At 44.7% G+C, this 27,887-nt stretch overlaps 9 protein-coding genes across 10 annotated transcripts; 7 read left to right on the top strand and 2 right to left on the bottom strand.

Annotated features, from left to right (window-relative positions):
* Positions 1–28: 28 nt before the first annotated feature.
* Positions 29–1,282, top strand: LSM04_006418 (Methyltransferase domain; the record flags this gene model as incomplete). Its single annotated transcript, XM_067336406.1, has 1 exon — positions 29–1,282. The coding sequence occupies one exon, from the start codon at positions 29–31 to the stop codon at positions 1,280–1,282; it is 1,254 nt and encodes a 417-aa protein (XP_067192631.1).
* A 996-nt stretch (positions 1,283–2,278) lies between these two features.
* On the top strand, positions 2,279–4,978 carry LSM04_008245 (Endonuclease/exonuclease/phosphatase; the record flags this gene model as incomplete). The annotated part of the gene is made up of 1 exon (XM_067336405.1): positions 2,279–4,978. The coding sequence occupies one exon, from the start codon at positions 2,279–2,281 to the stop codon at positions 4,976–4,978; it is 2,700 nt and encodes an 899-aa protein (XP_067192740.1).
* A 391-nt stretch (positions 4,979–5,369) lies between these two features.
* On the top strand, positions 5,370–6,320 carry LSM04_007092 (uncharacterized protein; the record flags this gene model as incomplete). Its single annotated transcript, XM_067336404.1, has 1 exon — positions 5,370–6,320. One exon carries the CDS (start codon positions 5,370–5,372, stop codon positions 6,318–6,320), a length of 951 nt encoding a protein of 316 aa, XP_067192673.1.
* Positions 6,321–6,756: 436 nt separating this feature from the next.
* Positions 6,757–8,406, top strand: LSM04_008926 (uncharacterized protein; the record flags this gene model as incomplete). The annotated part of the gene is made up of 1 exon (XM_067336403.1): positions 6,757–8,406. The coding sequence occupies one exon, from the start codon at positions 6,757–6,759 to the stop codon at positions 8,404–8,406; it is 1,650 nt and encodes a 549-aa protein (XP_067192769.1).
* Positions 8,407–9,145: 739 nt separating this feature from the next.
* On the top strand, positions 9,146–10,717 carry LSM04_004151 (uncharacterized protein; the record flags this gene model as incomplete). Its single annotated transcript, XM_067336402.1, has 1 exon — positions 9,146–10,717. The coding sequence occupies one exon, from the start codon at positions 9,146–9,148 to the stop codon at positions 10,715–10,717; it is 1,572 nt and encodes a 523-aa protein (XP_067192510.1).
* Positions 10,718–11,394: 677 nt separating this feature from the next.
* Positions 11,395–12,876, top strand: LSM04_002747 (uncharacterized protein; the record flags this gene model as incomplete). The annotated part of the gene is made up of 1 exon (XM_067336401.1): positions 11,395–12,876. The coding sequence occupies one exon, from the start codon at positions 11,395–11,397 to the stop codon at positions 12,874–12,876; it is 1,482 nt and encodes a 493-aa protein (XP_067192434.1).
* Positions 12,877–13,671: 795 nt separating this feature from the next.
* LSM04_002455 (uncharacterized protein) lies at positions 13,672–15,720 on the top strand (the record flags this gene model as incomplete). 2 transcript variants are annotated; one of them, XM_067336398.1, is made up of 2 exons in its annotated part: positions 13,672–15,263; positions 15,320–15,323. In XM_067336398.1, the coding sequence occupies 2 exons, from the start codon at positions 13,672–13,674 to the stop codon at positions 15,321–15,323; spliced, it is 1,596 nt and encodes a 531-aa protein (XP_067192424.1). The 2 variants fall into 2 exon arrangements, with proteins under 2 accessions (XP_067192424.1, XP_067192425.1); XM_067336399.1 differs by having other exon boundaries at positions 13,672–15,720.
* Positions 15,721–25,205: 9,485 nt separating this feature from the next.
* Positions 25,206–25,982, bottom strand: LSM04_004576 (uncharacterized protein; the record flags this gene model as incomplete). Its single annotated transcript, XM_067336397.1, has 1 exon — positions 25,206–25,982. The coding sequence occupies one exon, from the start codon at positions 25,980–25,982 to the stop codon at positions 25,206–25,208; it is 777 nt and encodes a 258-aa protein (XP_067192541.1).
* A 56-nt stretch (positions 25,983–26,038) lies between these two features.
* On the bottom strand, positions 26,039–26,831 carry LSM04_000299 (uncharacterized protein; the record flags this gene model as incomplete). The annotated part of the gene is made up of 2 exons (XM_067336396.1): positions 26,039–26,483; positions 26,737–26,831. 2 exons carry the CDS (start codon positions 26,829–26,831, stop codon positions 26,039–26,041), a joined length of 540 nt encoding a protein of 179 aa, XP_067192289.1.
* Between the last annotated feature and the right edge of the window lie 1,056 nt (positions 26,832–27,887).

Here is a 27,887-nt window from a genome sequence, read left to right as displayed (position 1 = left end):
ACAAAAAGAAAGTAAAAAGACGCAAATAATGCCTTCGAAAAAGAATCCACCGCTGTATGCGTCAGGTCTGAACCACCACAAAAAAAATAACAATAATAATGATAAAAGAAATAATACAACAGGTCGAAACGCGACAGCAGAACGTATTATCGCAAATGAGTCTCTCCTTGCCACAGAGAGTGAAAGGCATGCCACTTCGAAGAGTCTCTACGGTGATCCAGGAGCACGTATTTCGGGTAATGTGCAAAACATTTATGATCGTATTCGCATGCGTGCATACCAATCTATATTAAAAAATATTAAAGGAAAGTCTTTATTACATCTTGGATGCGGAATGGGTCTTATTTCGATGATAGCTGCACGTAGTCTGGCGTCAGTTGTTGTGGCTGTTGATCACTCTGCCATTGTGGACGCTGCTCAAGTTGTAGCAAAGCAAAATGGACTGCAAAACATTAGTTTCTATCATGGCTCTTTGCGTGACGTCATGCCACAGTTTCCTCTACAGAAATTTGATGTTATCCTCTGTGAATGGATGGGTGCATTTCTCGTAAATGATTCACTATTGGATGATGCTCTCTTTGCACGGGATAATTTGCTTGCGGAGGGTGGAGTTATGTGTCCAGATGGTTCCTCTATTCACGTTGTTGGTGTCAGCGATTATGCGTTCTATCTTGATACGGTGGAGTACTGGAGCAATGTGTACGGTTTCAAGATGGAACCCATGAAAACTCTTGTGCGGCAGGAGGTTGAGACCTGCAGTGTTCCTGCGGCGAATATTGTCACAAGTACTTGCTTGGCCCACACTGTAAACATTTCAACCCTCAAGCGGTCGGTTGAAAACGATGCGAATGGCAATGGCAATCTCACTGGTGGCAGCAGCAGCAGCAGCCACAATGGTGGTGATGCGGAGAAGGAAACCGCCAAGAAGATGATTGGCCAGGATTTGAACGACTACACCGTTCCCTTCAGCGTGCGTGCGACCCGCGACACGACGGTGAATTATCTCACCTTCTTTGTGGATGCGACCTTCACGAACCCGAACGACCCCGGCGCGAACTTTGTTTTAGGCATCCGCCCCGGCGGCAAGAACTTGTGGACGGAGACGAGCGTCGGGCTGTCGGAGCCGCTGCCGCTGCGGGCGGGCGAGACCCTCGCGGGGGAGTTGCGGGTGCGGGTGGTGGACCGCCAGCGGGGGGCGGCCGCCGTCGACATTACGGCCCGGACGGAAGGGGGCGTCGCGAAAGTGGAGACCAGCGGGTCCTACGTCTACCAGCACTGCTAACCGCAGCTGCAGTAGAGAATAAGAAGAACAAGGAAGAGGGGGAAGAGGAGGAGTACTAATGATGAGGAGGAAAAGGAGGGGGGAAAAATAGAAGGAGGAGAAAAGAAACATGGTTAAATTACGAATAAACAGGAACCCGTCTCACGTTGGAAAAATTTATTAAGAAAAACCACACACACCGAAGACCCACATTTTACTTATATACACAGATGCACAACAGTCATTTACTCAAAGTGGAGATAAAAATGAGGTGATGGTATACGAATGGAAATGTGAAGAGTGAAAATTTAAAATGGAAAATAATGAGTGAAATCCATTGTTTTCCCTTTTCTTTCGTGGAAGTATTCTTTTTCTTTTTCTTGCTTGCTTGCTATGTCGAATGGATATGAAGAAGCAAGACGTGGAGACGATTGGGTCAGATAAACACGAATGCGTAAGATACACACAAATGATATAGTCTAATAAACCATAATAAGAGTGGAAAGAAAAAAAAATCATGTTGTAAGTGGATCATATTTCTGCTTCTCTTTCTATTTACTTTTACTAGTGGTGAAGTTTGTTTTTGTTTTTGTTTCTTTTTTTCCGAATTTGCTCTTTTAGGGAAAGGGAGAGTGAGAGAGAAAAGATCGGTAATAACAAAGGGTTAACTGGTCTCTCTCTATAAAGATAAAAAAATTTTTTTTGCTTCACGGAGGAAGGAAGAAAAAGAAAGGAACTAGTATCAGGATAAGGCAGAAGCGAAGAAAACTTAACACACACGAAAAAAAAAAGTAAGAATCAAAGAGAACACAAATAGGGAAGAAGTTAAGGAAGGGAAAAGACTACTTTGTCTGTTTCCTGTGTGTCTTGTTGTTGTTATTATTGTTTCTTGTCATAGACATTATTTTGGCATTAATACACATTGTTAAAAAAAAAAACCGAGTGAGAGAGAAAGAGAGGAGATTAATAATAATAAATCAAGAATAAAAAAGAAAAGAAATATTCACATACATTTGAATGTTGCATCGCTGTCGTTTGCTTTGGACAGCGGATTACCGTACTTCTACAAAGATTGCAGATGAATTTAATAATGTTCTTAGCCGCAGTGGATGGGGATTTGATCATGTTGCTATTGATGTAGGTACACTAGCTGGGGCTGCTGGTCGATTGACACGTGATCTAATTGGACATGATCGTGATACAGAAACTGTTAAAGTGTTACACCGACAAATTACAAATGTCATTCTTCGCCGCATTCAACCAAAGAAATCTCTCGCTATTTTTCTTGATGGTAGTGAACCTCTTTGGAAAGTGCGACATATGCGGTTGTATCCGGGAAAGAAGTTTGAAGGAAAATTCTACCGAAGTGCTGCCTCTCCAATGGTATACCTTTTGGAAGATAAATTACGAAATGTGGCAGTTGATCTGCGAACACCACCTCGGGAGTTTATCATTAGTGGAGCTGCCGTACCTGGTCCAGTAGAAGGCAAAATGTCAGCATGGATGCTTGATCTCGCTACACGTGCTTTACCAGACGGTGCTGTTTCATCTGATTCATCTTCTTCAATAACAGGAGTTCCAGAGGTTACGGTTAATGACACTATTTGTCTTGTTGGAGGTACTGATTTGTTTTTATCTGCTTTAGGAGCTACACCATTTCACAACATAACTACTGTGACATTACAACAGGGCGAAATGAAATCTCTTTCTCTAAGTGAATCTCTTGAATGGCTTTCTATGGATCACTTACTCAAATCAGACACATCTAATAACAACAGTGAACAAGATGCAGCACGACATGATTTGCAAAAAAGACTTGCATCTGTTCGAACTGATGTTGTATTATTATATCTTATGGCAAATGGTATCAGCGCTACGGATCTTGGTGGTCTTGGAGTAAACTTTAAAGACCTTATGGAAGCATATACTGCAGAAGAATCTGCTAATGTTGGTGGGTTCAACCTTTTTGATGAAACACCGAATGATTCTTCGTTGTTACTTCGACCTGATCTTCTTGAGCGTGTACTTACTCGAGCTACACGAAGAACAGGAATATCGCCGCGAACTTGTTCTCAATCTGCAGATTATCTTGAAATTCTTTTACAATCTCACGCCATGATTTGCAGTGGAGGAATTAAAAATTTTCGCTGGACACCTGATGATAATGATAATGTACCAGAAAAATCACCTAAAATTCCCATAGAACGTTTTATAGGTCACTTAAAACACCTTTCTGCTGCAGGAAAAGAAACGGTAACATCAAATAATGATGATAAGACTCCTTCTCAATCTGAGGTTACTGGAGTAAAGGCATCTGTAGATTGGACCTTTGCTCTCACTGGGTTAGAAACACTACTTGTGAGTGCCCCTAAAGCAGAGATGATTGAACAAATTATTCCATTATTTACAAAAGGTCATGCCCTACCAAGTGGTATTGCTGAAGATATTGTAAGTAAAAAGAATATTATGGAGGCTATACAAAAGGCACGTGATGTCCTTCAAGTAGTTAGAGAAAGTAGTTCAAGTGAAGAAGGAAATACAACATCTAAAGAACATCCCGCTCTTAATCACTTGCCATCACATTACTTTGTATATACACCTGGTTCACGTGGACCACCGATGCGGTGGACTTATCAAAGCGTAAATTTAGGTATTCGTGCAGCTGCGTTTGGGGTTCGTTATCGTACCGGTGCAGGAGCTTCCAAAGCAGCGTCGCGTATATTAGATGGTACTGGAATAAATATAAAAAATACGCTTTTTATCTATAATACAGAAAAAAATGGCGTTTGGCACGAAACTCCCTGTGAAAAGTTAAATACTTCACCTTCAATGGAAGAACTTTCTACATTACGTTTAGTTACGTGGAATGTACAGTTCAGTCGTCACAGTGGTGAACGAACTCCATTAGGTCGCCAGGGAATTGATTGGTGTACACCAACACGTTATGTAGCACTTGCTAAGACGTTAGAAACACTTGATGCAGATGTAATCGGAATGCAAGAGGTGGAACCGGCATGGTGGAAGTATCTCTCAGAGCAGCCATGGGTGCGAGAACGTTATGCTCTTTCATGTGGGGAGGATAGTCATGCAATTCGTCCATGGGGTGTTTTATTACTTGTTAAACGTCATCTTCATGTAATGGCAACTCAACATGCAAATGTTCCCGCCTTTTCTGGTCACACAAGTGTGATGCCAGAAATTACTATATCTGTTTCTAAGAATGTTCCAGTTACAATTGGATCACTTCATCTTCTTGCACCCTATAATCAAAATAACATTAATAATAGAACCACACAACTGGAAAATCTAACTAAACGTATACGTACACGTTCTTTTGCTGGTGGATTAGCGACAGGTGCAATCGTTATGGGTGATTTTAATGATTATGCAAAGAATTATTTTACATTTCCCTCTGATATGGGTTTCAAGGATGCTTGGTCTTTGTTACATTCAGATGATAAAGGAACAGAGGGATATACCATTGATGGAGATCGTAACCCGTATGCAGCTCAAATTATTGAACGGGAATTTTTTGGTCGAGCAGATCGTGTTCTTTTTGCCTCACGGCATTTACAGCCTATTCACACAGAGCTTGTAGGTACCACGTCTGTTCGTTCTCTTGGTATCACAAAACAAGTTGATAACAATAATGATGTTCCAGAGCACTTGTATCCATCTGATCACTTTGGTCTCTTAGTTGAGTTTCAGGTGGTGTAAAGTGTTCTTACCTCATTTTTTTTTTTCACAATCCAATACGGAAAATAAACTTATTATAATAATAATGATGATGATGATGATGATTATTATTATTATTATTTTCTCTCTTTGTATCTTATGGTGAGAGAAAGTTGAACTTTTCCATCCTTCAAGGTTTCTTTCTTTTTTGTTCGTTTTTCTTCTTCTTGTTTTCTTTGTTTGCGTTTTGTTTCTCTTAGGTTATTTGCATCTCTCTTCCAGTTGGAAGGAGGGAGGCAACAGAAAAAAAAGGAAATAATATATTTGCTGCAGAGGGTGTCTGGTTAGCAAGACAAAGCAAAAAAAAAAAACACAAAGGAAAAAAGTTTCCAGATTTCACTACTCTTTTCTTTTTTCTTTTGCTTTTATTTGTATGTCTTTTCGCTACACCAACAATCTCGTGGGTGCGTTAAAGCACCGCCTGATGCTGGAAGGTTCCCACCGGGATTTGGTGCGGCGGCGGTTTTCGGGCCACTGCCGGGGGGTGGAAGTGGTGTGTAGCGGGTACGGCACAGTGCTGGCGGTACGGCTGGTGGATAAGGCGGCGTGGGAACCGTTTTACCGTAAAGCAAACACGATGGCGTCTGTTAGTGCGATGGATGATGAGACAGCGGAGAAGAGTAAAACAAAAACAGAACCGCTGGATTTTGATAAACTTGCAGAAAGTATAAAGACGGCATTGTGGGATGCCACACGTAAGATTCGAGCGGCGAAAGAGGCGGCACTTCATCGGAGCCTCTCCCATAATCATCAGCTGCAATCGCAAGCGGAATTGAAGCATTGGTATGAAGAGGATGCTAATACACTTGAGCCATTGGCTTTTGAAGCTCTTAAGCATGAAGCTGCAACACCTTGGATGCAGCTTGTTCAATTTGGAAAACGTCAATCTGCCTCTGTTATGCTTCATCAAGAGTTCATAAAGGAGGAAAATACTTCATCAAAAGGGAGTACTTCAATAACAGGGAGAAAAGCAAGGATAGAAAATGATGATGTTTTTGGGAAGGAAGGACCGTGTGTTACTGCTCTAAATACAGAGGACTGTGATCCTGCTGCTACACCTATTGGTTCTGTGCATCCATTATTTGTTCCTGCTCTTATTCAAATTGAGGACAACACAGAAGAAAGTGTGGATGGGGATGCTATTCGTCGAGAGCAATGGCGAGAACTTTCACGTGATGAGCAACTCTTCTGGGAGCGCGTGGAATTGATTAGGAAAGGACAGATGGCCACTATTAAAGGTGGTCAAAAACGTGACTATGCAGATCAAGCTGCAGTCGCCAATGATAATGCAGAAGAAAAGGTACAATTGCGATTTACACAGTAAAGGAGAGAGGTAGATAACGTTTATATCTGTGATTGTATTTTCTCTCTTAACTTTTTTGTGTTGAAAGAGGGAGGAAACGTAATCTATATATATATATATATATATATATATATATATAGATTACGTTTCCTTTAGTTTTTACTTTATCATTTTTATTATGTTCATAATTATTCTGTTATTGTTCTTGCACTTTTTCCCTTATCTTCTCTTTATTGCTAGTTCTCTTCTCGTTACTCTGATTACTTTCTCATTGTAAGGAAACTATAGTGACGAAGTTCTATCCTGTACTCGAAGAGAACATAACTGTGTGTTTCCTTGTCGAGTTGGCGACAAATATATCTCCGAATTATACGTAATATATATATATATATAGTTAGACGGAAGTAATAAAAAAAAAGCCAACACTTATACGTTTAGGACATATTCTGATAACAATATGCTTCGCCGTACTTGTAGACGTCTTACATCCATTACGGAGACATGTGTTCCAGCTAACTTTGTTCATGCAACTGATATGGCTTTTTACTTTCCTCGATTTCAACCGCGTGCTCATCTCCAGACGCACGGTATACCAGAGTTACAAGATGCTTTGGCGTTACTTCAACCAAGCACAACGGTGTCAGAACAACGATGGAAAAAACCACAGAATATGTCAGAAGAAGAATGGAAAAAATCTCGAGACAAGGCTCTTATGTTATTATCTCGTGGAGAGGAAATTATGGAAAATGTTGGGGGTGTTAATAATCCTTCTACATCAGATATATTGCGTCCGTTGTATGCGATAAAATTTGAACTTCTTAATGGTGTTGAACACTTGCCACGCTCAGGGTATGCGCATCATGTGAATGTCTATCGCCTAATTCTTAAACAAGCAGGTCGACTTCTTTATTTTAATAATACATGGAATAAGTCAGATATACAGCAGATCGATACTGCATGTGTTATAATCGCTCACTTTGCTCGTGCTTTTTGTGCACTAAATCAACGACCATTTCATATTAAAAAAGGTAATGAAAATAAAGTTAAAAGTAACAAGTCTTCTCCGTGGTCAATGAAAATAGATGGAAGTGGTAATGACAATGATGTCCTCACACTTTCATTGGTAATGAAACGTATTGATGAATTACTGCAGATATGCCGAAATATAGCAGTTAAGCAAGATATGGTAGGTACCGATTTTCGATGGTATGTACCAAAACTTCTCTTGTTAAAGGGAATATTAACAATTCCCCTTACTGGTAACCTTGAACACGCTAGAGAGCACATTGATGAATCAGCAAAAATTGTATATGAATTTCTTCGTAGGAAGCAACCAATTTTAGATGGACTTGTTCCTCGAAAACAAGAACCTGAACTTGGTCTCTTTATGCTTGCACAAGCGGAGATAGCAGCACGAGTCTTTGACTGGTCAGTAGGTGTAAATGAAGTAGATAAGGATGTTCTTGAGAAATTTGAAGCAGCAGCTAAATTCTATTCTGCTCCATACAATACCACGTTAGATGCAGATGGAATTATGTCAACAGAACATTTGGATGATAAAAAATTTGAAGTAGATGCATACTCTTCATGTATGTTAAGTTATGGTACTTTTTTATTGAATGCCCCTAGACCACCAGGTGTATCAAGTCGTGATTCCCCTGTTTTTCTCCCGAAACAAATTTTTTCAATGTCTCCTATAACAACAGTGAAAACATCATCTGATCTTATCTTTGCGGATGTTCATCAATTGGTTCCTATGACTATTGATGTGAGTCGTAAACGAACGGGTGAATCATTTGAACGGGCGTTGCAACTTAACCGCGCTTTATACCCATATCACAAACAAAATCCCAAAGCAGGGTGGATACTATTGGCGATGGCATCTTTGTACGCTGATATGCGGGATTACCTATATGCGACCGGGCTCTTTGCTTCAGCAGAGAAAACTCTCGTAGAGAATTATGGCAATATCTCACTAGAGAAACTATTTGCTCTAAAGCTGCGTTATGAGTTCTTGGCAGGAGTGGGTTCAGATCAAGAGGCTAAAGCGACTGGACATGAAGTGGTGGAATTATTGAAACAAATAGATAGTATTTCTCGTGAATAGCACTTCACCTTTGTAATTAGAAGGATAACAGGATATAGGGAGAACGAAAAGATAAAAAAAAATGAAGGTAGGAGGGTGGGGTAACACGAGAGTAAGCAAATGGAATAAAGGTGTAGACGGTATTTGAGAAGAAGGGATGATGAGCCAACCTCTACTTTCATGTGAAGCAGCGCTTTCCTCCCATGCTGTTTTCCATGCGGTGTGTTTGTTACTATTATTCTTATTTATTTTCTGCATTGGTTTGATGGTAAACCTCTGGAATCGATACCATATGCTCTTTCGAGGGATTAAGTGACTTTGATCATTACTCGCTGCTACGACGCTTGGGCAGAAGGGTGACCCAATGTTTTTGTTGTGTTTTTTTTTTTTTTTTTGCGGTGACTGTCAAAAGATCTTTCCTATGTTTGTTTGTTTCTTATTTCGTTTGCTACAAGATGGACGGAAGGAATTGTGTTCAAATGAAATGTGGCACTTACCTCTTTTCCCCTTTCTTGAATATATATATATATATATATATATATATATATATATATATATATTTATTTATCTTTTTTTTTCTAATACATAGGATAAAAATTCAACACGACTGTAGTTTCTCTGAATAAAGTGGATCTCTAGATATTTTTAAGTTAACCCAAGGAATATATTTATATACTTTTATCTATATATTTCTTTTTTTCTCTTTTTCAAGGTTGTGGGTTTACCCTATACTACTGTTTTTTTTTTTCCTTTGGCGGTAATGGTTATTGAATCTGAAGGGGAGTCAAGTAATTACAAAGAGTATAGCTCAGAAGTTTTGACTACCCATCATCATGTTTCCGATGCACAAAACCGCAGTGCCAATCCTGCTGGAATGACTTCAAACCCCCTATATGACACTGATGAAGAGAATATTTTTGCAACTGACCCCCCTACCTCTCCTGGTGATGTTTTTTTTAAATTCTTGGAAAAAGTACGCCGCACACCCCCTTTACGTATTGCCTGGATTATCCTGCTCATTATTTTAGTGACAAGCGGAAACGCTATGCAAATTATTGGACTAAATTTTTGGCTTCGTTACTTTCCAAAAGATGGTCTTCCTGGAAATTTTACGACTTTGGCTGCTTCGGCATTACTCTTTGGAGTTTTCTTTCTCATTCTTCTGATCGTTTACATCATTGTGAAGAGACCATCTCTCAGTTTCGCTCGTAGTGCTAGAGGGTGGTGGCTTATATTTCTTATTGCTTTAATGGATGCAGTAAACAGTTGTATGGCAATTTATGCAGCGTCATATACACCTGAAGTATTACAAGCTTTGTTTACTACACTTGTGCCGGTATATGCGGCAGGGTTTACTAAATTGATTTTAAAGGATCCTCGAAACTACTGTAATGGATGGATTTTTACGTCATTTTTTCTTATAATTTCTGGGGTAGTGGTGGCTTCAGCGTATCACTTTGCGCGTGGTTTTGAGGATGAGTCTGGTAATAAAGCATGGTGGAGTGTTATATTTTTTTTCTCAGTCCCACCAACAGTTTTGATGAATATATGGCAAAGTGTATACATGATTGAGTTCACTTATGATCCTCTCTTTGAAGGAACACATTTGTTACATCAGCGTGTAACTTCTGTAAGTATTGAGTCAAATATATCTAGTTATGGTAAAGAAAGTGCTTGTAGTAGTAGTAAAGATAATGCTACTGAGTCTTCTGTTTCAACACCTCAAAAAGCAGGTACAATGTCAAATAAAAATATTTCAGATGATATACATGAGGACCCAGAACCATGTCATGATACGATACCTTCTACAGAGGGAACAGATACTATAGTAAAACTTGTGATGCTCGCTGGTGAAACAAATCTTCAATTTATATTAATTATGATGACTCTTCCCATGGATGCACTTCCTTGGTGGGGAGGTAGTAGTTCTGTGAAGGCTGCATGGGAAAATTTTTCTGATGGTATATGGTGTTTATTTAACTGTGATAAGAATTTTTTATTTTGCATGATATATACTACAGGATTCGTTTTTACATATGTTGGAGCTGCGTATCTTAATCAGTATAGTGTTACATTATGTTCTATGATTGGTCAACTTTCTTCACCATTCACTGCTCTTTTGCTTATTATTGTACCTAAGTGGAATTTGGAAAAAGGATATACACCTTGGTACTTGAGTCTCTTGGCAGTTATTCTTCTTTGTTTTGGCTCTCTCGTGTATGCCTTATGGGAAGAAAAAACAGATGAAGAAAAACTATACGGTGAACGAAAGTTAAAAGAAAAACTTATTGCTGACAGAAATCGCAGTGTTCTCCACGAACTTCCTTCGTAGAAAAAAAAGGAGGAATATGTTAATATTCGTTTGAATAGGGGATGAACAGTAGAGCTTACTTGTTCTTCCTCTTTTTTTTTTTTGTGTTGTTGTTGTATTATGAATATAAGTCATACATTTATATAACATATATAAATGTCATATTATAGTATTACAGTATGGCTGGATTCCAAGGTATCGTGCAAAAAAAAAAAAAAAAACGAACTTATATGACAAATAAAGTAAAAAAAATAATAGTGAAGAAATGAAATTTGATACAACTGAGAAGACCAACTTTCAAAGAGGAAGGAGACATTTCGAAAATGGTAATCCATTTTGAGCATATATTTTTTTCCGTTTTTAGTTTCGCTTCATACTTCAAAGTGATATCATTCCAGTTTTAATTTCTCTGTGATAGAAAATCATCCCTTTAGGTAAGAGGACTTTTGCTGTATGGGTGAGGTGAAAAATGAATGCTGACATTATGTAGGCACAAATTCAGGGATACTTGTAGATATTAGGAGAGTATGTAGTAGAGTATAATGTGATAGATAAAGTGGAAACCATAAAAGTTATATTTATTTTTGTCATTGCTTATTTCCTTTTTTTCTTCTCTTTTTCTTTAGTTGGCTGTTTACTGGGGATCAGAGGATCTTTATTCCGAGGGAGCTTTAAACGACTCTTGCCTCAGTGATCAGATGACAATTGGGGCAACTGCGCGAAGGAAGACAGCAGCTGCAGCCCGTCAATGGCGGAAGTTGCATTTTAAAACACTTCGAAAACAGCTACTCACACCTTATGGCGGTGAAATACGGTTACCATTGGTTTCCCGCGAGATGGATTTAGTGCACCAACCCATAATTACTATAAAAGTGGAAACAAATAATGAGGATTTGTTACAGCGGTGTCAGCTAGAACATTTTGGATTTTTCCATCCCATTTCTACAAATAATTCAACTAACTCCAATAACAGTGAAATTTGCATTCATGTTGGACCACCCAAATCTCTTGGATGTCCTTATACTCTCACTTCTGAGGCTGATAATTTTACTGAGGCAGTTAGAAAAAGTGAGGAAAAATCTGTTTGGGAAGAAACTGATTTCACGGAAGTTCTACATTCAACACGTTGGCTAACACAACCACTTCTAGATGGATTTGTCTCTCGACGAGTAGCTTCACACGTCGGTTTAAGTAGTGAAACTATGTCGCATACACTGAAGATGGCCCAAAAGCTAAATCTAGGTCTCCCACCATATGAACTCTCACCGTACTACTTTTCCAACAATTTATTGTCTTCGTGGGGAATGTTTGGCTCTACTGAATCTATGAACTCAGATATTGGGGATGGAGATATGAGTCGACTTGTTAATCTGGCACATGCCAGCGCTGTACTCCCTTTGTATCGTTCAGTTTGGTTGAACGGATCCGCTCTATGCGATAATAATGGTAACGCTGTTCTTATTATTGGACCAAGAAAAAGTGGGAAAACTACTCTTGCCTTACACTGTTTAGCTAACGCTTCACCTTTTCTTCGCCTGATAGGTCTTGAGAACTTTCACCTTGCACCTTCAACTGCTATTGTAAATAGATCAACAAGCGGGGATGGGTCTAAATTCCTCCTAATGGGTATTCCTTCATCTGCAAAAGTAGGTATAGGTGCTATCATAGGGACGCTTCGTCCAAATCCAAGATTAGCACAAGTTTCCCACGATTTCAATTATTCTCCAAGTTCTATTCATAGAATTGTGCAAAATAGTGAAAATGTAATATGGAATATGGGATCTCGATACCAAGTTAACATCAGTGAGGCATTTGGACCCCAACGTTGGTGTCCCACTTGGTTTGGACAACTTAAGGGTATCGTTATTCTTAATTGGGACGTCCAAGAACTTTCACTTCCTCAGTCACGCATAAACCCGTGCTGCTTTCAACATACAACAAGATCAGATAAACGAAAAAAATTGACAGCCATTGCTGAAAAAAGCAGTAGTGCTCTTTTTAAGGGACACTATCTTATTCGTTCCACTTATGATGAGTCTAGCGCATTTGAAGCACTAGATAACATACTATTCACAGATAAAAAGTCTGAAGCACCTCCAGTGTATGAGTTAACTGGCTCCGTTAGTTTTGATATGGCTGTTCAGCTCATATGCCGACATTTACTAAACGACAGCAACTAATTGGAACCCCAGTACAAAAAAAAAAAAAAAAGCAGATAAAACACAGCAAAAAAAAAAAATGTGAACTCCTATTGGAGCCCCCCCCCAAGAAAAAAAATTGTAACAACAATCTAAAATGATCTCTTACAAGAATAAAAAAAAATGAAATTTCTTCTTCAAAGCTATATTTTTTTCTAACTAAAGAAAGTTGAAAAGGCATAACGATGCAATATTTAACACAGTTAAGCGCGACTTAAAAAGTAAATAAAAGGAAAAGAAATATGCTTGACTATCCCACGTGGAGTGGGACCGTCTGGCGTACGAGCGTCTGCAGAAGATTGGCTTCATTCGCCTTGACGCACTAACACCTACGCACTCACGACAAGAGGCCTCGTGGGATGGGTTGCATTACCGTGGGAGAGTCCATGGATGGCTGCCGCAGCGTAGGTTAATGCCACCGTATAGACGCGGATTGTTTGGCGGTGTCTCATTTATGCTGTTCCTAATCCTGCTTAATGTGCTGTGTTTCTCGTAACGTTGATCTGTGGTTTGCATGTTTTATTTCTCTGTTGTGCATTTAACTATCCTGTGCGTATATTTGAATTTTTCTTTTGTTGCTCTTGGTCCCTGTGTGCGGTACTGTGTGCCCTACACACTTCTGTTTAAACTTGTTTCTTGACACCGTATCCTGTAAATTGGGGCACATGGTGTGCTCTTGCTTCTGCTTCTGGTGTTGTGTGGTCTTTTTCTTTTCACTCTCCTGCAGTGTTCCTCTGCCCCCTTGTTCCCTTCCCCCACACCCAAGGAGACACAGGAATGCCGTCCAAAAACCCAATCCGCATGAGGAGCATCCCTTTGTTGCTGTTTTGTGTGCTTTCTGCTGTTGTTGTGTCCATATACACCGCTTTCTGGTATGGGGATACATCACCCCAAGTGCCGGAAGAAAATGTATCTCCTGGTCAAGAAAGCCTGACGCCTGCTCTAGATGATAGTGACTATAATCTGAATTACTCTGCTTACCTTCCAGAAACGCTGTCGGTCATAGTGAAGACACGCACTGAATCATGGAGACCACACAGTCTGTCGATGATGCTGCAGCCACGAGAGTACCGACGCATGACGTGTGCCCAGATACGTGGACAGCACCAGCGTGAGTATCAGGTGGTATCAGGACGCAACAAGCACTCTAAGAGACCTGGACGTGACCGTCGTGGACTCTTATTTATGGGTCCACATCCTGTGTGTGGGCGCTACTTGCTCTCACGTCTGACGGGTGGGGAGCACCGCTATGTGTTTGTTGTGCGGGCTGGGCGTTCTGAGCCGTCACAGCTGCTCAATGTGCTGACGGTGAGGGCGGGGCAGTGGAGTGAAGACGTTGTGATCGAGCAGTGTGGGCAGCGCGTGGAGGCGGTGTCTGCGGATGCGTGCAGCGATGATGTGCTCTTCAGAGCCCGCCTCTTCAACGCCAACCGTGTGCTGCATGCGGAGGTGGTGCCCCCTGCAAACGGCAGTGCTGCGCGACACGGTCACAGGCGGGTGGCGAGGGTTGTGCGCTTCCGACCCCTCGACCCCGGCGACTACACACTGGAGGTGAAGATGGTGCACTACAACGGCAACAGTGACGACCACAGGAGGTGTAAACCACTGGGACTGATTGGATTGTTGGGATTTAAAGTGGGTAGGCGCTATTGGCCGTATAATGGAGTGTGTGACTTGCAGCGCCTTGTGTACGGCAGTCCGTTGCGTGTGCGTGTGTTGCCTGCAGTGGGTGCACCCACGCTCCGTGCGATGACGCCCCCCTTTTGTAACATTTCCTCCAACTACAACACCAGCGAGGGCGGGCAGTGGGTGCGCTTCGTTGATGGTGCCGACCCACACACTCCGGAGGGTGCTCCACACCCGCTCGCGGCGAACTGCACTGCTGGCGACCGCTACTGCCACGGCAACCCCGTGTCACTGACGGACCCCGGCGGCTACAACAACCATCTGGTGTGGGTGCCGAGCACGTGCCGGCTGCGTCTCTTTGGGAAGGGCTCAGGTGGGCCATCTACGGCGTGTCTGCGCACACCTCCTTTCCGCACACAGCAGGCAGAAATATTCTTTGCTGGGGATAGCATGACGAGGGAGCATTATACTGGTTGTGATGAACTGCAGCTTGATGTTGGTGGTTCCAGACTGAGATGTCGGTTTATGGGGTTTTTAGTTGCTGCTAAAGATTACACTGCCGATTACGCCCTTACAAAGATTAACGCTCTTCTAGACAACATTACTGATGGAGTGGGTGTGTTTGTTACGAACATGGGTATGCAGCACATGATTACGAAAGGAAGCAAGGCACAATGGGTAGAGTTTGTTGATCTTTTTGTGCGTGAGTGGCGGCGGCGCAACCTGACGGTGCTGCGCGGTCCGTACACGACGATGCCGCCATTCGGTGCACCGACCACAGTTGAGGCACCTGGGGGAGCTGAATGGCAGCAGTACATGTGGGAACAGAACCAACGCAGTCGCGCCATTATGGGGGCGACAGCTGGGAAACACGGTCACTTTCCACCGCACGTGGAGTGGGCCGTGTGGCTGTCACCACCCACAGTGCATTATGGCTACGATGGCATGACACACCAGAGGGAGGTGGAGTGGGACCGTCTGGCGTACGAGCGTCTGCAGAAGATTGGCTTCATTCGCCTTGACGCACTAACACCTACGCACTCACGACAAGAGGCCTCGTGGGATGGGTTGCATTACCGTGGGAGAGTCCATGGATGGCTGCCGCAGCGTAGGTTAATGCCACCGTATAGACGCGGATTGTTTGGCGGTGTCTCATTTATGCTGTTCCTAATCCTGCTTAATGTGCTGTGTTTCTCGTAACGTTGATCTGTGGTTTGCATGTTTTATTTCTCTGTTGTGCATTTAACTATCCTGTGCGTATATTTGAATTTTTCTTTTGTTGCTCTTGGTCCCTGTGTGCGGTACTGTGTGCCCTACACACTTCTGTTTAAACTTGTTTCTTAACACCGTATCCTGTAAATTGGGGCACATGGTGTGCTCTTGCTTCTGCTTCTGGTGTTGTGTGGTCTTTTTCTTTTCACTCTCCTGCAGTGTTCCTCTGCCCCCTTGTTCCCTTCCCCCACACCCAAGGAGACACAAGGGTTCTTCGAAATATTCACAAGAGGTGTGGCAACGTTTCTTGCGGAAAAAACGCCCCCGCGACGAAAAAAAGGGGCACCCGAGGTTCGTCGCCAAGGGCGCGCGGCAGCCGGAGAAAAGCCTGGCGCTGCGATCCCGCCATTTTCCAGCGAGCATTAGGCATTACATTTTTCTGGCAGGGGGTGTTTTAGTCATTTCTTGGCCGCTGTGCGGGGCGCCTTGGCGGGGCATGGCAACGCGAAGGGGATTTACGTGTTGACTGAATTTCGCGGTTTCCATGTGCTTGGGCCAGAGTCGGGTGAAGAGAATGCGTGCCTCTACCCGTTTTTTTTTTTTTTTTTTTGATGGCTTGCGAAAAGAATGATCGAACCTTGCGTAAATATTTGTTATTCTCTTTTCTTCTTCACTGTTTGCCAAAAGTAAGTTATCTGAAAAACCTTCCCACCCCCTTGCCCCCTCCACGCGGAGGGGTCTGGATTGGAAGAGACTCTAGAATCTGCCACTTCGTAATTCCTGCGGGATGGTTCTTCGGCGGTATAAAGAATTCGATTTTGTTTTCCTTATTGAGTGTTTGTCGTTTCATGAAAAGTTTGTGTTTTGAAACCATTCGTAACTCCATAGATTTATTTGTTTTTTCTATTTGTTTCCGTTTACTTGTTACCACTGGCCAAAGTGGGAAAGCATATTCTCCTCGTGCCTTTATGGGTTTTACCCCAACGGTGTGGCTATCAGCTTCTCACCGTAGAGCACCAAGGTTGCTGTCTATGAAGAGCGGTGTTCGAGAGAAAAATCCTTTCGTTTTGTGGGATCTTCAAGCTCTTGTAATATTTATTTTGTTATTTTGGGGGTTTTATTATTTGAGTTTTGTTGTTTTCAGGTTTTGTTTTATTTTAATTTTATAACCAATCTATGAACAGTAAACAGTCTACGAGAAATTCTCTACTCCCACCATCCTTTCCCAAAGCCCGTCGGCCACTCTCCTTTTGCTATTAATTTTTGTTATTTTTGGTTTTTTAGTTAATGATTGGGCCTAAATGATCTCCTCTGTTTTTTGTTGCTTGTTGGGGATCGCGAAAAGCGTCTCTTTCGGTGGGCTTTCCCACGAGCTTGGCTCATGGGAACAAGAGTGTCAGAGGGGAATTGGTTTTATATTGAGGGTAATGTGGATTTTTAGGGTGAAATATGAAACGGTTAGTCTATTTTTATTATATATATAAGCTATTCAAGCTCAAGCACATATCATTATATTTCATTACTGCAACACTAATGTCTATCTCTTACTTTCATGTTTTCTGTTTTCTACACACAAACTGATAGTCTAAGTGTTTGCTTAGGTTGTTTTCGTTCTTTATTCAATCGAGATCGTTCTTTTCGCGAATGCCGGACACGGAGAAGCGCGTCGAACAACCACCAGCTGACTCCAGCGGGTTCAGTGCAGAAATACTCACCACATTGCAACGCGACAGCCTATATAAGATACATCCGTGGAGACAACTAGCTGACAAATATATTGAACGGCGCGAAGTTTTAAAAGCCCGTGCGAAAAAACCAGAGATACGGGCCTTGTTACAGCAGGCGTTCGTAGAAAGGATGAAATCTAACAATCCATTTTCACAAGAGGTGAGTTTCATTCTCATGACGCTCCTGTACAGCGGATCGAGCCATCCGCACATTATGCTGGCCGACATGCTACTCAACATGTCCGCTGGGGAGCGCCTCGCTACGCACAATTGGTGGGTATATCAGAATGCAAATGAGCTTATACAGGATTCCATGTCAACAGCCGTCGCCTCCGGCAACCTTATATTCCCTCTCTTTCCGGGAAAACAAATGGACACCCAGAACCGTTGCATGATGGAGGAAGCTGTAGAAGTTAAACGACCGGCAGATACAGGGGCTACAACCATGGAAGCACTACAGTTCCTTTACCCGAAAAGCCGCGCCTTTTTTGCCCAATCTCCTCCTGCAACCAATGTCCTGAGCGGAGGTGAGCCCTGCATACCGGTATTTGATGGAAACAATAATCAAGCGGGATACTGGGACGGAGCACCGGTCAAGGATAGATTTGACCAACTGCAGAAACAGATACAAAATCTCCAATCCGCGGTGCAAAGATTTTCTTCTGCCAACAACGGAAGTGGCACCTACGCTGGAAGGAGCAGCGGAAGCAACCGCCGAGGCCGAGTTGGTGGAAATGCCCAGCGCGGTGGACGCCGTGTTGGACGCGGGGGTGGTTATAACTACCCAATGTGCGGTGGCGAAGCTGAAGACCACGGCGAAGAAATGTACAACACACACGAGACAATGAAGTGCACAAAAACTGAAGCGGTGCTCGCCACTCAAGAGCGTAGTATTGAGTGGCGGCACCATGATTAAGGGAAAAACAACGAACTCTGACCTCGACCTCATCTACGGGTTGTACATGCCTCCCAAGTCTGTCCTTCCATGCATGGAAGTGGGCGAAATCGATGACTGCTCGATTCAAGTCCTGAAACGTATGGCAGACATGGCGGCAATGCAAAAGAAGCGGATGGCAGGTGCAACAAGAGGCGAGGGGCGCCACGACGGAGGAGGAGAAGAAGCTGTAAGTGACAAGCAATGCAGCCAAAACACCACCGGATTGATCTACATCCCGCTCTTTACACGATCCCATTGGATCGCGGGGGTATTTTCATTATCCTCCATAACAGCAACATCAAACAACATACACAGTAAGCAACTGGGAAGTCAACAACGTCAAAAGTACGTGCTCCGTGTTTACGACTCGGCACCGTCACCGCCAGTGGAGCGGGACGTACGGCGTGCCTTCAGACCGTTCGATGACAGCATCACGGTCGAATTTGTCCCAACCCCACGACAAGTGCGTTTCAGCGAAGATTGTGGCATTTTCATGTCCATATGTTTTTTTGCGTTTGCGGTTAACGTGAATGTACGCATTACGCCAGGTCTGACCAAGATGGTCAGACGTTTATTTGACGCAGTGTTGCGCCACCGCGAGAAGCCGCCGGCACGCGCGTTTTTCTTGTCGAGACTCAAATGTCTTCTTGAGCTACAAACTGACGACGAACGTCAACTCATTTTTCACGCCACCATGAATAATTGGCTGCAACAGCAACATCAACAGCGACAAACGCATCAGTTGAAGAAGAACCCAACGCGACATCGCGATGAGGGAACGTTACTTTACGGAGGGGCAGGCGCCTCACCACCATCACAGCAACGACGTCTAAGAGGGACCAATGTAAACGAGGAGGAAGCGGATGACAGCGCGGTGCGATTGACCACTGCGAACGAGGAGACGATGGAGCCCATGGGGTGGTCCCAACCCCAGGGTGAGGTTGAAGGGTCATCGCGAGAAGGAGAAGAGGAAGACGTGACAGAACTGGGAGTTGTGGAGACAGTAAGAGCGGAAACCAAGTTTCCCGCTGAACCCAAGCGGCGGTTGATTGCGTGCCAGGCACGTCGCGCGCTGCTTCGCGCGCAACTCAACTGGGAAGTGAATCAGCGTCGCAAGGTTACTTACATTCTGTCCGGCCTCGCGCTCATCTCGGTTGGCAAGGGCGATGATAAGGAGCTAAGACCCCAGTCGATCACCAATTTTCGCACCAAACACCATTTGGAGAATTTGACCGAGTTTGACCTATCTACCGTCTTTAGCGCATTACAGCTGCCCTATTTTTCCCTTCAGTTCAACGACGATCGTCCACGGGCCCAGCAGAAGCGCTCAAACAAGACGGACGGCAATCTGAGAGCCCACGGGTTAATTCTGGTGCCGTCGACGCCGCACCTGCTCGAGACGAAGGAGGCTCGCAACTCGCTGGCAGCGCTCTACGTCCGCGGGCAGGAGGGGCTTGGCATGCCCAACACGCTGCAGTTCAACCAGAGCAACTACACCTTCCGCCTGGGCGCAGCCCTATGCCGCCACTACCCCGAAAAGAATAAGGGCACAAAGAAGAAGAAGACACCGAACGCGGACGAGGAGACCGCCTCCTCTGAGACAGACGGATCGTGGGAATTCTCGCTGACAGAGGATGCGTCGCAGGCGTTATGGGGCGTCTATCTTCCCTCACGCTGGCGCACCTACGGGGCGTTGGCGGACATGGAGTCCGGGCGAACCGCCAAGCGGACGGCAAGTAAGCAGCAGAGCAGTATGGCTGTCGACAACCAGCCGGCGAAGAAGCACAAGAAAACGAACAAGAAAAAGGTGGCCACTCTACGACACATTGAGCTAGACTTGGACGCTGAGGACGTTGAGGCAAGATATCATAAAGCCGATGGGATCGATGTCGATGATATTGCTACGACGGAGGTGCAAGAAGACGCTGGAGAGAAAAACGGCGACGAACGCCGGATATTCCCGCACCAACGCCGCCTGAACGACAGCAACGCGGACGAGATCGACCAGGCACTGTGTGACATGCCGGGGCAAGTGCTCCGTAGCGTCACGGTCCCTTGTTTAAACGTGCCGGGCAGGGCGTGCCTCGGAAAGAGCCCGCTCTGCCCAAGAAAATGGATAATCTTTCCAGAGAAGCCAAAACATATCCACGAGGTGACATGGAGGAGCAAGACGCAACAGACGCGCCAGCGCCACTTAAACTGGCTGCGCGACCTACAGGCAATGCCGGACGATCTCCTGCGGTACCACAGCCTCGCCTCGGCGATACTGGAATTTGTGTTTCGGTTGTACAAGGACGGTCACGCTACGTGGTCGACGATACACAGCAGCATGGCGCAGATTGCTGGTGCCCTGCAGGATCTCCCCCTTTACACAAACGTGAGGGAGGGTATCAACCTAAGCAACGACGTGGAATGGCGGTCGGCGGTGGCCTGCGTGCGTCGGTTCAAGCAGATGCAGCCCACCAAGGCGCCGACACCACTCTCCGCCGAGAACTACTGCAAAGCGAGGGCGATGCTCTTGCGACAAAGTCACTTCTCCCCGCTGGCGGCACTTTTCCTCGCCCTTATGTGGAACTGCGCGGCCCGAGCGGGCGATATCACTACCCTACTGAAGCAAGATGTAAAGCTATTTCTGCGGCTGCCGACCAGCGACGACGGCGACAACAACAACAACAACAACAACAACAGAAAAAACAGGAATCCGCTACCGCAGCTGCGCGTGGTGTCGAACGCCGAGGGCGTCCCACAGCGCTACCCAGTTCTGGTGTGGATGGCCCGCGGCAAGGCGTCCCACTTTCGGACCCCCTACGAGGTGATGACCACGCTCGCCGAGGACGAAGCGCTCATCCTGTTCAAGCACCTGAACAGAATCAAGAAGAAGGGGTCTCGGCTCTTCACAAGCGAAGACTCCAGCATGGTGCGCAGGATGGTGTCCAACGTACTCAAGTCCATCGATCCGACAATGGCACTGCCGTCAGTGCGCAAGGGCGCGATCAGGTACTGCGCCAAGCTGGGCATGACAATGGAGGAGCTGCGGCGCATGACGGGCCACACCCAGGACTCGACGCTCAACATCTATCTCGGACGTGGCCAGCAGACAACTATGGACGTCGCGCAAACACAGGCCAACGTCGAGGAGCACCACCTCTTGTCAGCGCCAAATACCTCGGAGTGAAGGCACCCAAGGCAGCAGACCTGGGTATTTGCGACCGTGACGTGTACCGGCTGATGCTGGATCTCAAACGGCAACAGCAAGCACCAGACGCAAGCGACGTAGCTGTGGACGTCGCGGGTGACAATGTAAAGGAGTGGCCCCTGCACCTCAAGCATACCACTCCACTCGACACGGAGGCGGTGCGGCAGATGGCGACCGCCCACCCACACACGAAAGCGTTTCTAGAAGAAGCATACCGCTACATCACGGTTGATGCCTCGCCTGACCCATACCCTATACCGCACCTCGTGCAGACCTCACGCACCATCAAGACGACCAAGATGACGAAGGAGGACCTCCAGAAAGCCGTGAGCATGGGCAAGTTCGAACTGTGCCGTGACGAACACGGCCAGCCGATCGCTCATTTCGACAACCGCACTGGCATGATCCCGACGGGCTACTACGGTGTCAATGTGTTCACCGTCCCGGAGATGAAGGGACGCAGACGACTCATCACGGAACCTCACCTAAACGCTGTCATGGCCAAGGCGGACATGCCACAAGTAAACTACCCGACGCGGCTTGGGAGACGGCAATCACTGCGTTATGCCAAGTACATGTTGCAACTTGACTTTGAGGCATTCTACGATGCGATCCCACTTCCAGCGGCACTGCGCAACAAGTTTGTGTTCCGGTGTGGTGGCAGTTACTACCGTTTGTGCACGCTGCCCACCGGCGCGCGGTGGAGCGTGGCAGTGGGCCAGGCGACCACGTGGGTGCTTGTCGACATTGATACCCCCGTCATTATACATACGATGATTGATAATATTTTGATTGCGGCCAAGGAGGGACAGGAGGAGGAGTTTGTGAGCGCGGTACGGCAGGTGTTGCTGCGCATTCGTGCTGCAAACCTGCTGACCTCGCCGGACCGCGAGGAACTACTTCAGTATACGGAGGAGAAATTATTACGTCTCGCTGAGCAGAACAACGTATTTCTTGGCGAAGAGTACATGTGGAACGGAACCGAGAGGGTGGTACGAAACTCAGTCAAGACGGTCGCGAAGTTGATGCTGAGTTCGGCACCAGACCGGCAGCACTCCATACGGACGTTCGTTTCTGTGGTGTCCTTGGTGTGTTATGCGATTCACACGACGCGCCTGAACCCGGCAAAGATGTTTCGACTCTTGCGGACCTACAGATATTTCTACCGACAGGTCTCCGGTGGTGCGGACTGGGACGCACCGGTGCCGTACATTCATCCGAAGGTGACCGATGAATTGAGCCGCATCTCGAATGAACTGATCAAGAACCAATGGTGGCGCATTGACCCACCACGGCATGTTGATTACAACGACGGCTCGTACGATATCGTTGCCTATACGGATGCCTCCCGCGAAGGATGGGGAGCCGTGGTGCACTTTCAGTTCACGGGCGAAGTCACCACGTTCCAGCAGCGCTTTGTCACCCACCACCAGCTTCCTTTTTACAAGGGACAACCAACAGGTGGAGACGACGGAGGCAACCACGACCGTTTGTACGATGGCGCCTATGGCGTTGAAGATGAAGAAGAGGAAGACGAAGAAAACGAGGACGTGTTTGTGGAAGACCCGGAGGATCGCGCACTACGCGACATCCGTGGACTACGTGCCTCTATCCCGGTACACAACGCTACCGGCCTCTTCAGGGCACGGCATTCGGCTCACGCGGAACCGAGGGCAGTTCAGGCTTTGCTTTTGTTATTGCACAAGGAGGGAACGCTGAGACCTGGTATGCGCATCGCGGTGGTGACGGATCACTACGCGATTGCGGCTGCACAGAAACGCCTAAACGGCTTTGGCGGCATTGGCAGGGGCTTCTCGTTAAACAAGCTCTTCGAGACCACCTACAATCTCTGGTACGATTACGACATTGAGGTTATCTTTTACTACCTGAAGGGCGAAATGAATCCAGCGGATTCTTTATCGCGGCACTTTGGGGTAGGAACATCAAACGATCAAGAGGGAAATGATAAGAGAAACAGCACTGTCGTACGAATGGAGCACTTTGATGCAACGACTTTGCCCAGAGGTATGCCTAGTCTGTCGCAAACGTACTGCCCACTGTTTGACGACACTGCTTCTACAGACGAAGGCTACTAGGTGGCGCCATGCTGCCACGAATCACTACGGGGAACTGTCTAAAATGACTAATCTTAGTCCACAGTAAAATTTTACAACAAAAAGAAACATCAACGACGCCCCGCGGAGGATGTGCCGCATTTGTTTGAAGTATGAAGGAACCTGTCCGTCACGCCGGATCTTCAGTTCTTTCTCTCCCTTTCTTCTTCTCTCGATCTTAGGCCTTTCAAGTACAAATTTAGAGACATGACAGTGGGCTTTCCCGCGAGCTTGGCTCATGGGAACAAGAGTGTCAGAGGGGAATTGGTTTTATATTGAGGGTAATGTGGATTTTTAGGGTGAAATATGAAACGGTTAGTCTATTTTTATTATATATATAAGCTATTCAAGCTCAAGCACATATCATTATATTTAATTACTGCAACACTAATGTCTATCTCTTACTTTCATGTTTTCTGTTTTCTACACACAAACTGATAGTCTAAGTGTTTGCTTAGGTTGTTTTCGTTCTTTATTCAATCGAGATCGTTCTTTTCGCGCCCACCCACCACATCCCTGTATTTTTCTCATTGTTCGGGTTTTTTCTTCTTGAATTCCTTGCTCTACCCGAGAGCGTGGTCAAATTTGGCTTGTTGTAGACACCTTGTTTTTTCAGAACCTTCGTGGTTTTTCTTTTTCTTTCATTTATTTAATTTCTGAAAACGCATTTTTATTTTATGTTAATTCATAATCACAATTCGATATTTTTCACTTATTTTACTTCATTTATTTACTTTCTGAAAACGCATATTTTATTTTACTTCATAATCACAATTCGGTATCTTTATTTTTACTTCATAAAACAGAATTCGGTATTTTTCAATTTATTTTACTTCATTTATTTACTTTCTGAAAACGCATTTTTATTTTACTTCATAAAACACAATTCGGTATTTTTATTTTACTTTCCACCTAGAGAACTGGCATGTGCTGCTGGAGAATCCCGAAGCCGTGGATGCAGTCTTTACCACGCGCCTTCCGGCCTCCGATCATGAGACTGTCCTCGCCACGCACCATTGAGGTGAGACAGCAGCAGTATCTTTTTCCGATGCCGCCTTGTTTCTTAATTTTTCATCATTGTTATTACTATGGCTTACGCTTTTTATTTCCTTTATCTTGCGATAAAGGTTTCGAGTTTTTTCCGTAAGCCAGATTTGATTAATCCATTCAGTGAACTGTCTAAAATGACTAATCTTAGTCCACAGTAAAATTTTACAACAAAAAGAAACATCAACGACGCCCCGCGGAGGATGTGCCGCATTTGTTTGAAGTATGAAGGAACCTGTCCGTCACGCCGGATCTTCAGTTCTTTCTCTCCCTTTCTTCTTCTCTCGATCTTAGGCCTTTCAAGTACAAATTTAGAGACATGACACTTGCTTCCTTTTCATATTGTACTATTCGTTGCAAGTGCGCAATGTAAAGGATAGCGCAGCAATAATATATATACATATAGCTGTATATATACTTGCGTGTGGAGACATTGTGTTTTTGTTATTTAACTACCGCGCCCGTCTAGTCGCCATCTGACATATTTCCTGCGGCCCAAGCGTAAACTCATTCCCTGTTAGCGTAGACCGAACCTTCAGTGCGATAATTTCATTACTGCTGCTGCGCTGCCTTGATATAACGGTCACCAACTCACCACGCATCGCCCCCAACACCACAATACCCTCTTCATTCACCTTTGGCACAACCGTCTCTAGTGCAGCACAACCAATAACATCAATCACCGCATCCATCACCACCTGAACACTATCTCTATCCTCTTCTTGTTGTCTCTGTGGCCACGGTACAAGTCGTATTTTACCTTCTTTGCGAAGCACAGACTTTACAATAAACTTCTTACCAAAAAGATCCCCAGCGGACACTTCCACAAGACGCACGAGAAGCTGTGGAATGACCCACCACGGTGTTGGCAAATCAGCACCACTACCATCGTCAACCATAACACTACCTTTATTATTATTATTATTATTATTATTATTATTATTCCCACCATCAATACTGTTATGGTTACTGCTCCTACCATCATTTACAGACAGAGATGCAACAGGTGGTGTTGGCGTTGACGCACCTCCCTCCAATCCCGCGTACACAGTTCGCACCGGACGTGTACTCGCATCGCTCTTCCATTTGCGAAATAATTCCTTCTCCAGAAAGCCGGCCGGCCGCACAGTGAACACCTTCAACTTCTGCCGTGTGCCATCAAGAAAGATGGCCTCCAGTGAGTTTGTGGCACGATCCACACGGCCCACCTCAAACAACTCCCGCAGCATATCAGAAGAGACACGCCTGCCGTACTGCTTCTCCTCCTCCGTGAGATCCGTCTCCTTCACAAACTGCATGCCACTATAGCACTGGGAGAACCCGAAGAAGAAGAAGCAACATCAACAGCAATAGCAGAAGGGGAAACAGAATTAACAGTGAAATGACGAGTCATTCTTGGCGGAGGACACCGAAGACACATAATATCACCTGGCCGCACACTATCGGCACTGTTCATTATGGTCTCGGCGGCAGTTGCCATGAAACCACCAACAGAGAGAGGAGTGTAATCCTCCACTACACACAAGTTCTGCGACTTTGCAACAGCAGATGTTGAAATAAAAGAAGAATAACAGGACGGGGCTTTATGCATCTCCTGCAATAACTTCATACCCACACGACCACCACTTCCACCAGCAGCAGCGCTGTTAGTTAAGACAGGTCTATCATCCTCCACGTCATCATTGTTACTCTTCTTGTTGTTCTTCTTCTTATCAGTTGAGTTCGCAGGTCTACGCAGGGAGTGTGGAAAAGCGAAAGAAGAGAGAGAAGCATACAGAGAGTTGATGCAGGACACAGATACTCAGAGTGGTAGAGAAAGAGAGAAGCAACAGCTCAGTAAAGAAGAAAAAGGAATTGCCCACTTGGATTATAATATGCAACCTTTAACAGAAAAGAAGAAAAGAAAACACAATACTCAAAACAAAAGAGCCAAACACACACACACAATACCCCACGGCTCTAGTTTATAATAAATTGCTGTACACACATGTCTGTGTACTAGCAAGGTTTGTGTATACCGCCGGTGTACACAACACATCCCAGACGGACCACACAAACGGGAAAGCAAGTAATCGCATTATTAAAAAAGAACACACGCACAGACACACAAAGGAAAATAAACAAAACAAACGTAATTCGAATTGAAAGAAATTGCTGATAAATCGATTATTAGTTTATTCGCCCATTGGGCTGCACGCAATTATGTTTATTTTAGTATAACCATTATTCTTTGCCCTAAAATGAGCCTCACCGTTCAGTGCACGGCAACAAAGACCAACACAGCCACAATCAGCAATGGTGCTGCTGGGCTATTATATTTACAAATGGGTCGCACATTTTTCACACTCAACAGCATATTCATGTTTACACTTTACAACCCAAGCAAGTTATGTCATACAATATGCTAGCCGAGCAAGTTAATATTCTTTGCCGCAGTTTGTTTTCTTTTTGTTGCGCTAGCTCCCATTTCTCATTCTTTTCCCCCTTAACAGCTTTCGCGGCGTGCACGGCAACCTTTCCATCCCTTGACGGTGGCATCGTATTCGGCCTGCAATTCATATTACGTGCTCATGATTAAATGTGATAATAGTGTCAATATTTACTTGTGGCGGATGGTGGCACAGAATGTTGAAACAGTCAAGAGTGGGGAGTATGAGTAATACAGTCACCACAGTGAGGAGGAAAAGCAAGAAAACATAACAAGACAAAAAAACACTGCCTCAGAATTATTATTATTTCTTTTAACAAAGTATTTATAATGTGCTACCCACCTCGACCAAACCCTGCAAAACAAATAAACCTAAACAAACGGAAAAAAATATGCTGCGAAGTTCCAAATAATTCCAACACGAACGTTCCATGACAAGAAACGTAAAAAAAAAGTCATTAAATATCCAATCCTCTATTCTGCCAATAGAATCACCCAGCAGGACTTAAGCAAATTCTAACGTCCCTTCTTTTCCAGACCCCTCCGCGTGGAGGGGCTGGTGGGTGGGACGGAGAAAGTAAAAAACAAAAAACCAATCTTAAATCCTTTTCTAAAAGTTTAACCAGAGGCTCTGTTAGACTACAACAAAACCCAAGGAAAGGAGAAGAGTACACAATTCATCAAAAGCCCAAAATGCCATGGAGCA

The sequence above is a fragment of the Trypanosoma melophagium genome, assembly GCF_022059095.1.
Source record: "Trypanosoma melophagium isolate St. Kilda chromosome Unknown ctg2segment0, whole genome shotgun sequence".
In the NCBI taxonomy this organism is placed as follows: domain Eukaryota; phylum Euglenozoa; class Kinetoplastea; order Trypanosomatida; family Trypanosomatidae; genus Trypanosoma; species Trypanosoma melophagium.
The sequence above is the reverse complement of the archived record's forward strand: the minus strand, read 5'-3'. Positions and strand labels throughout refer to the sequence as shown.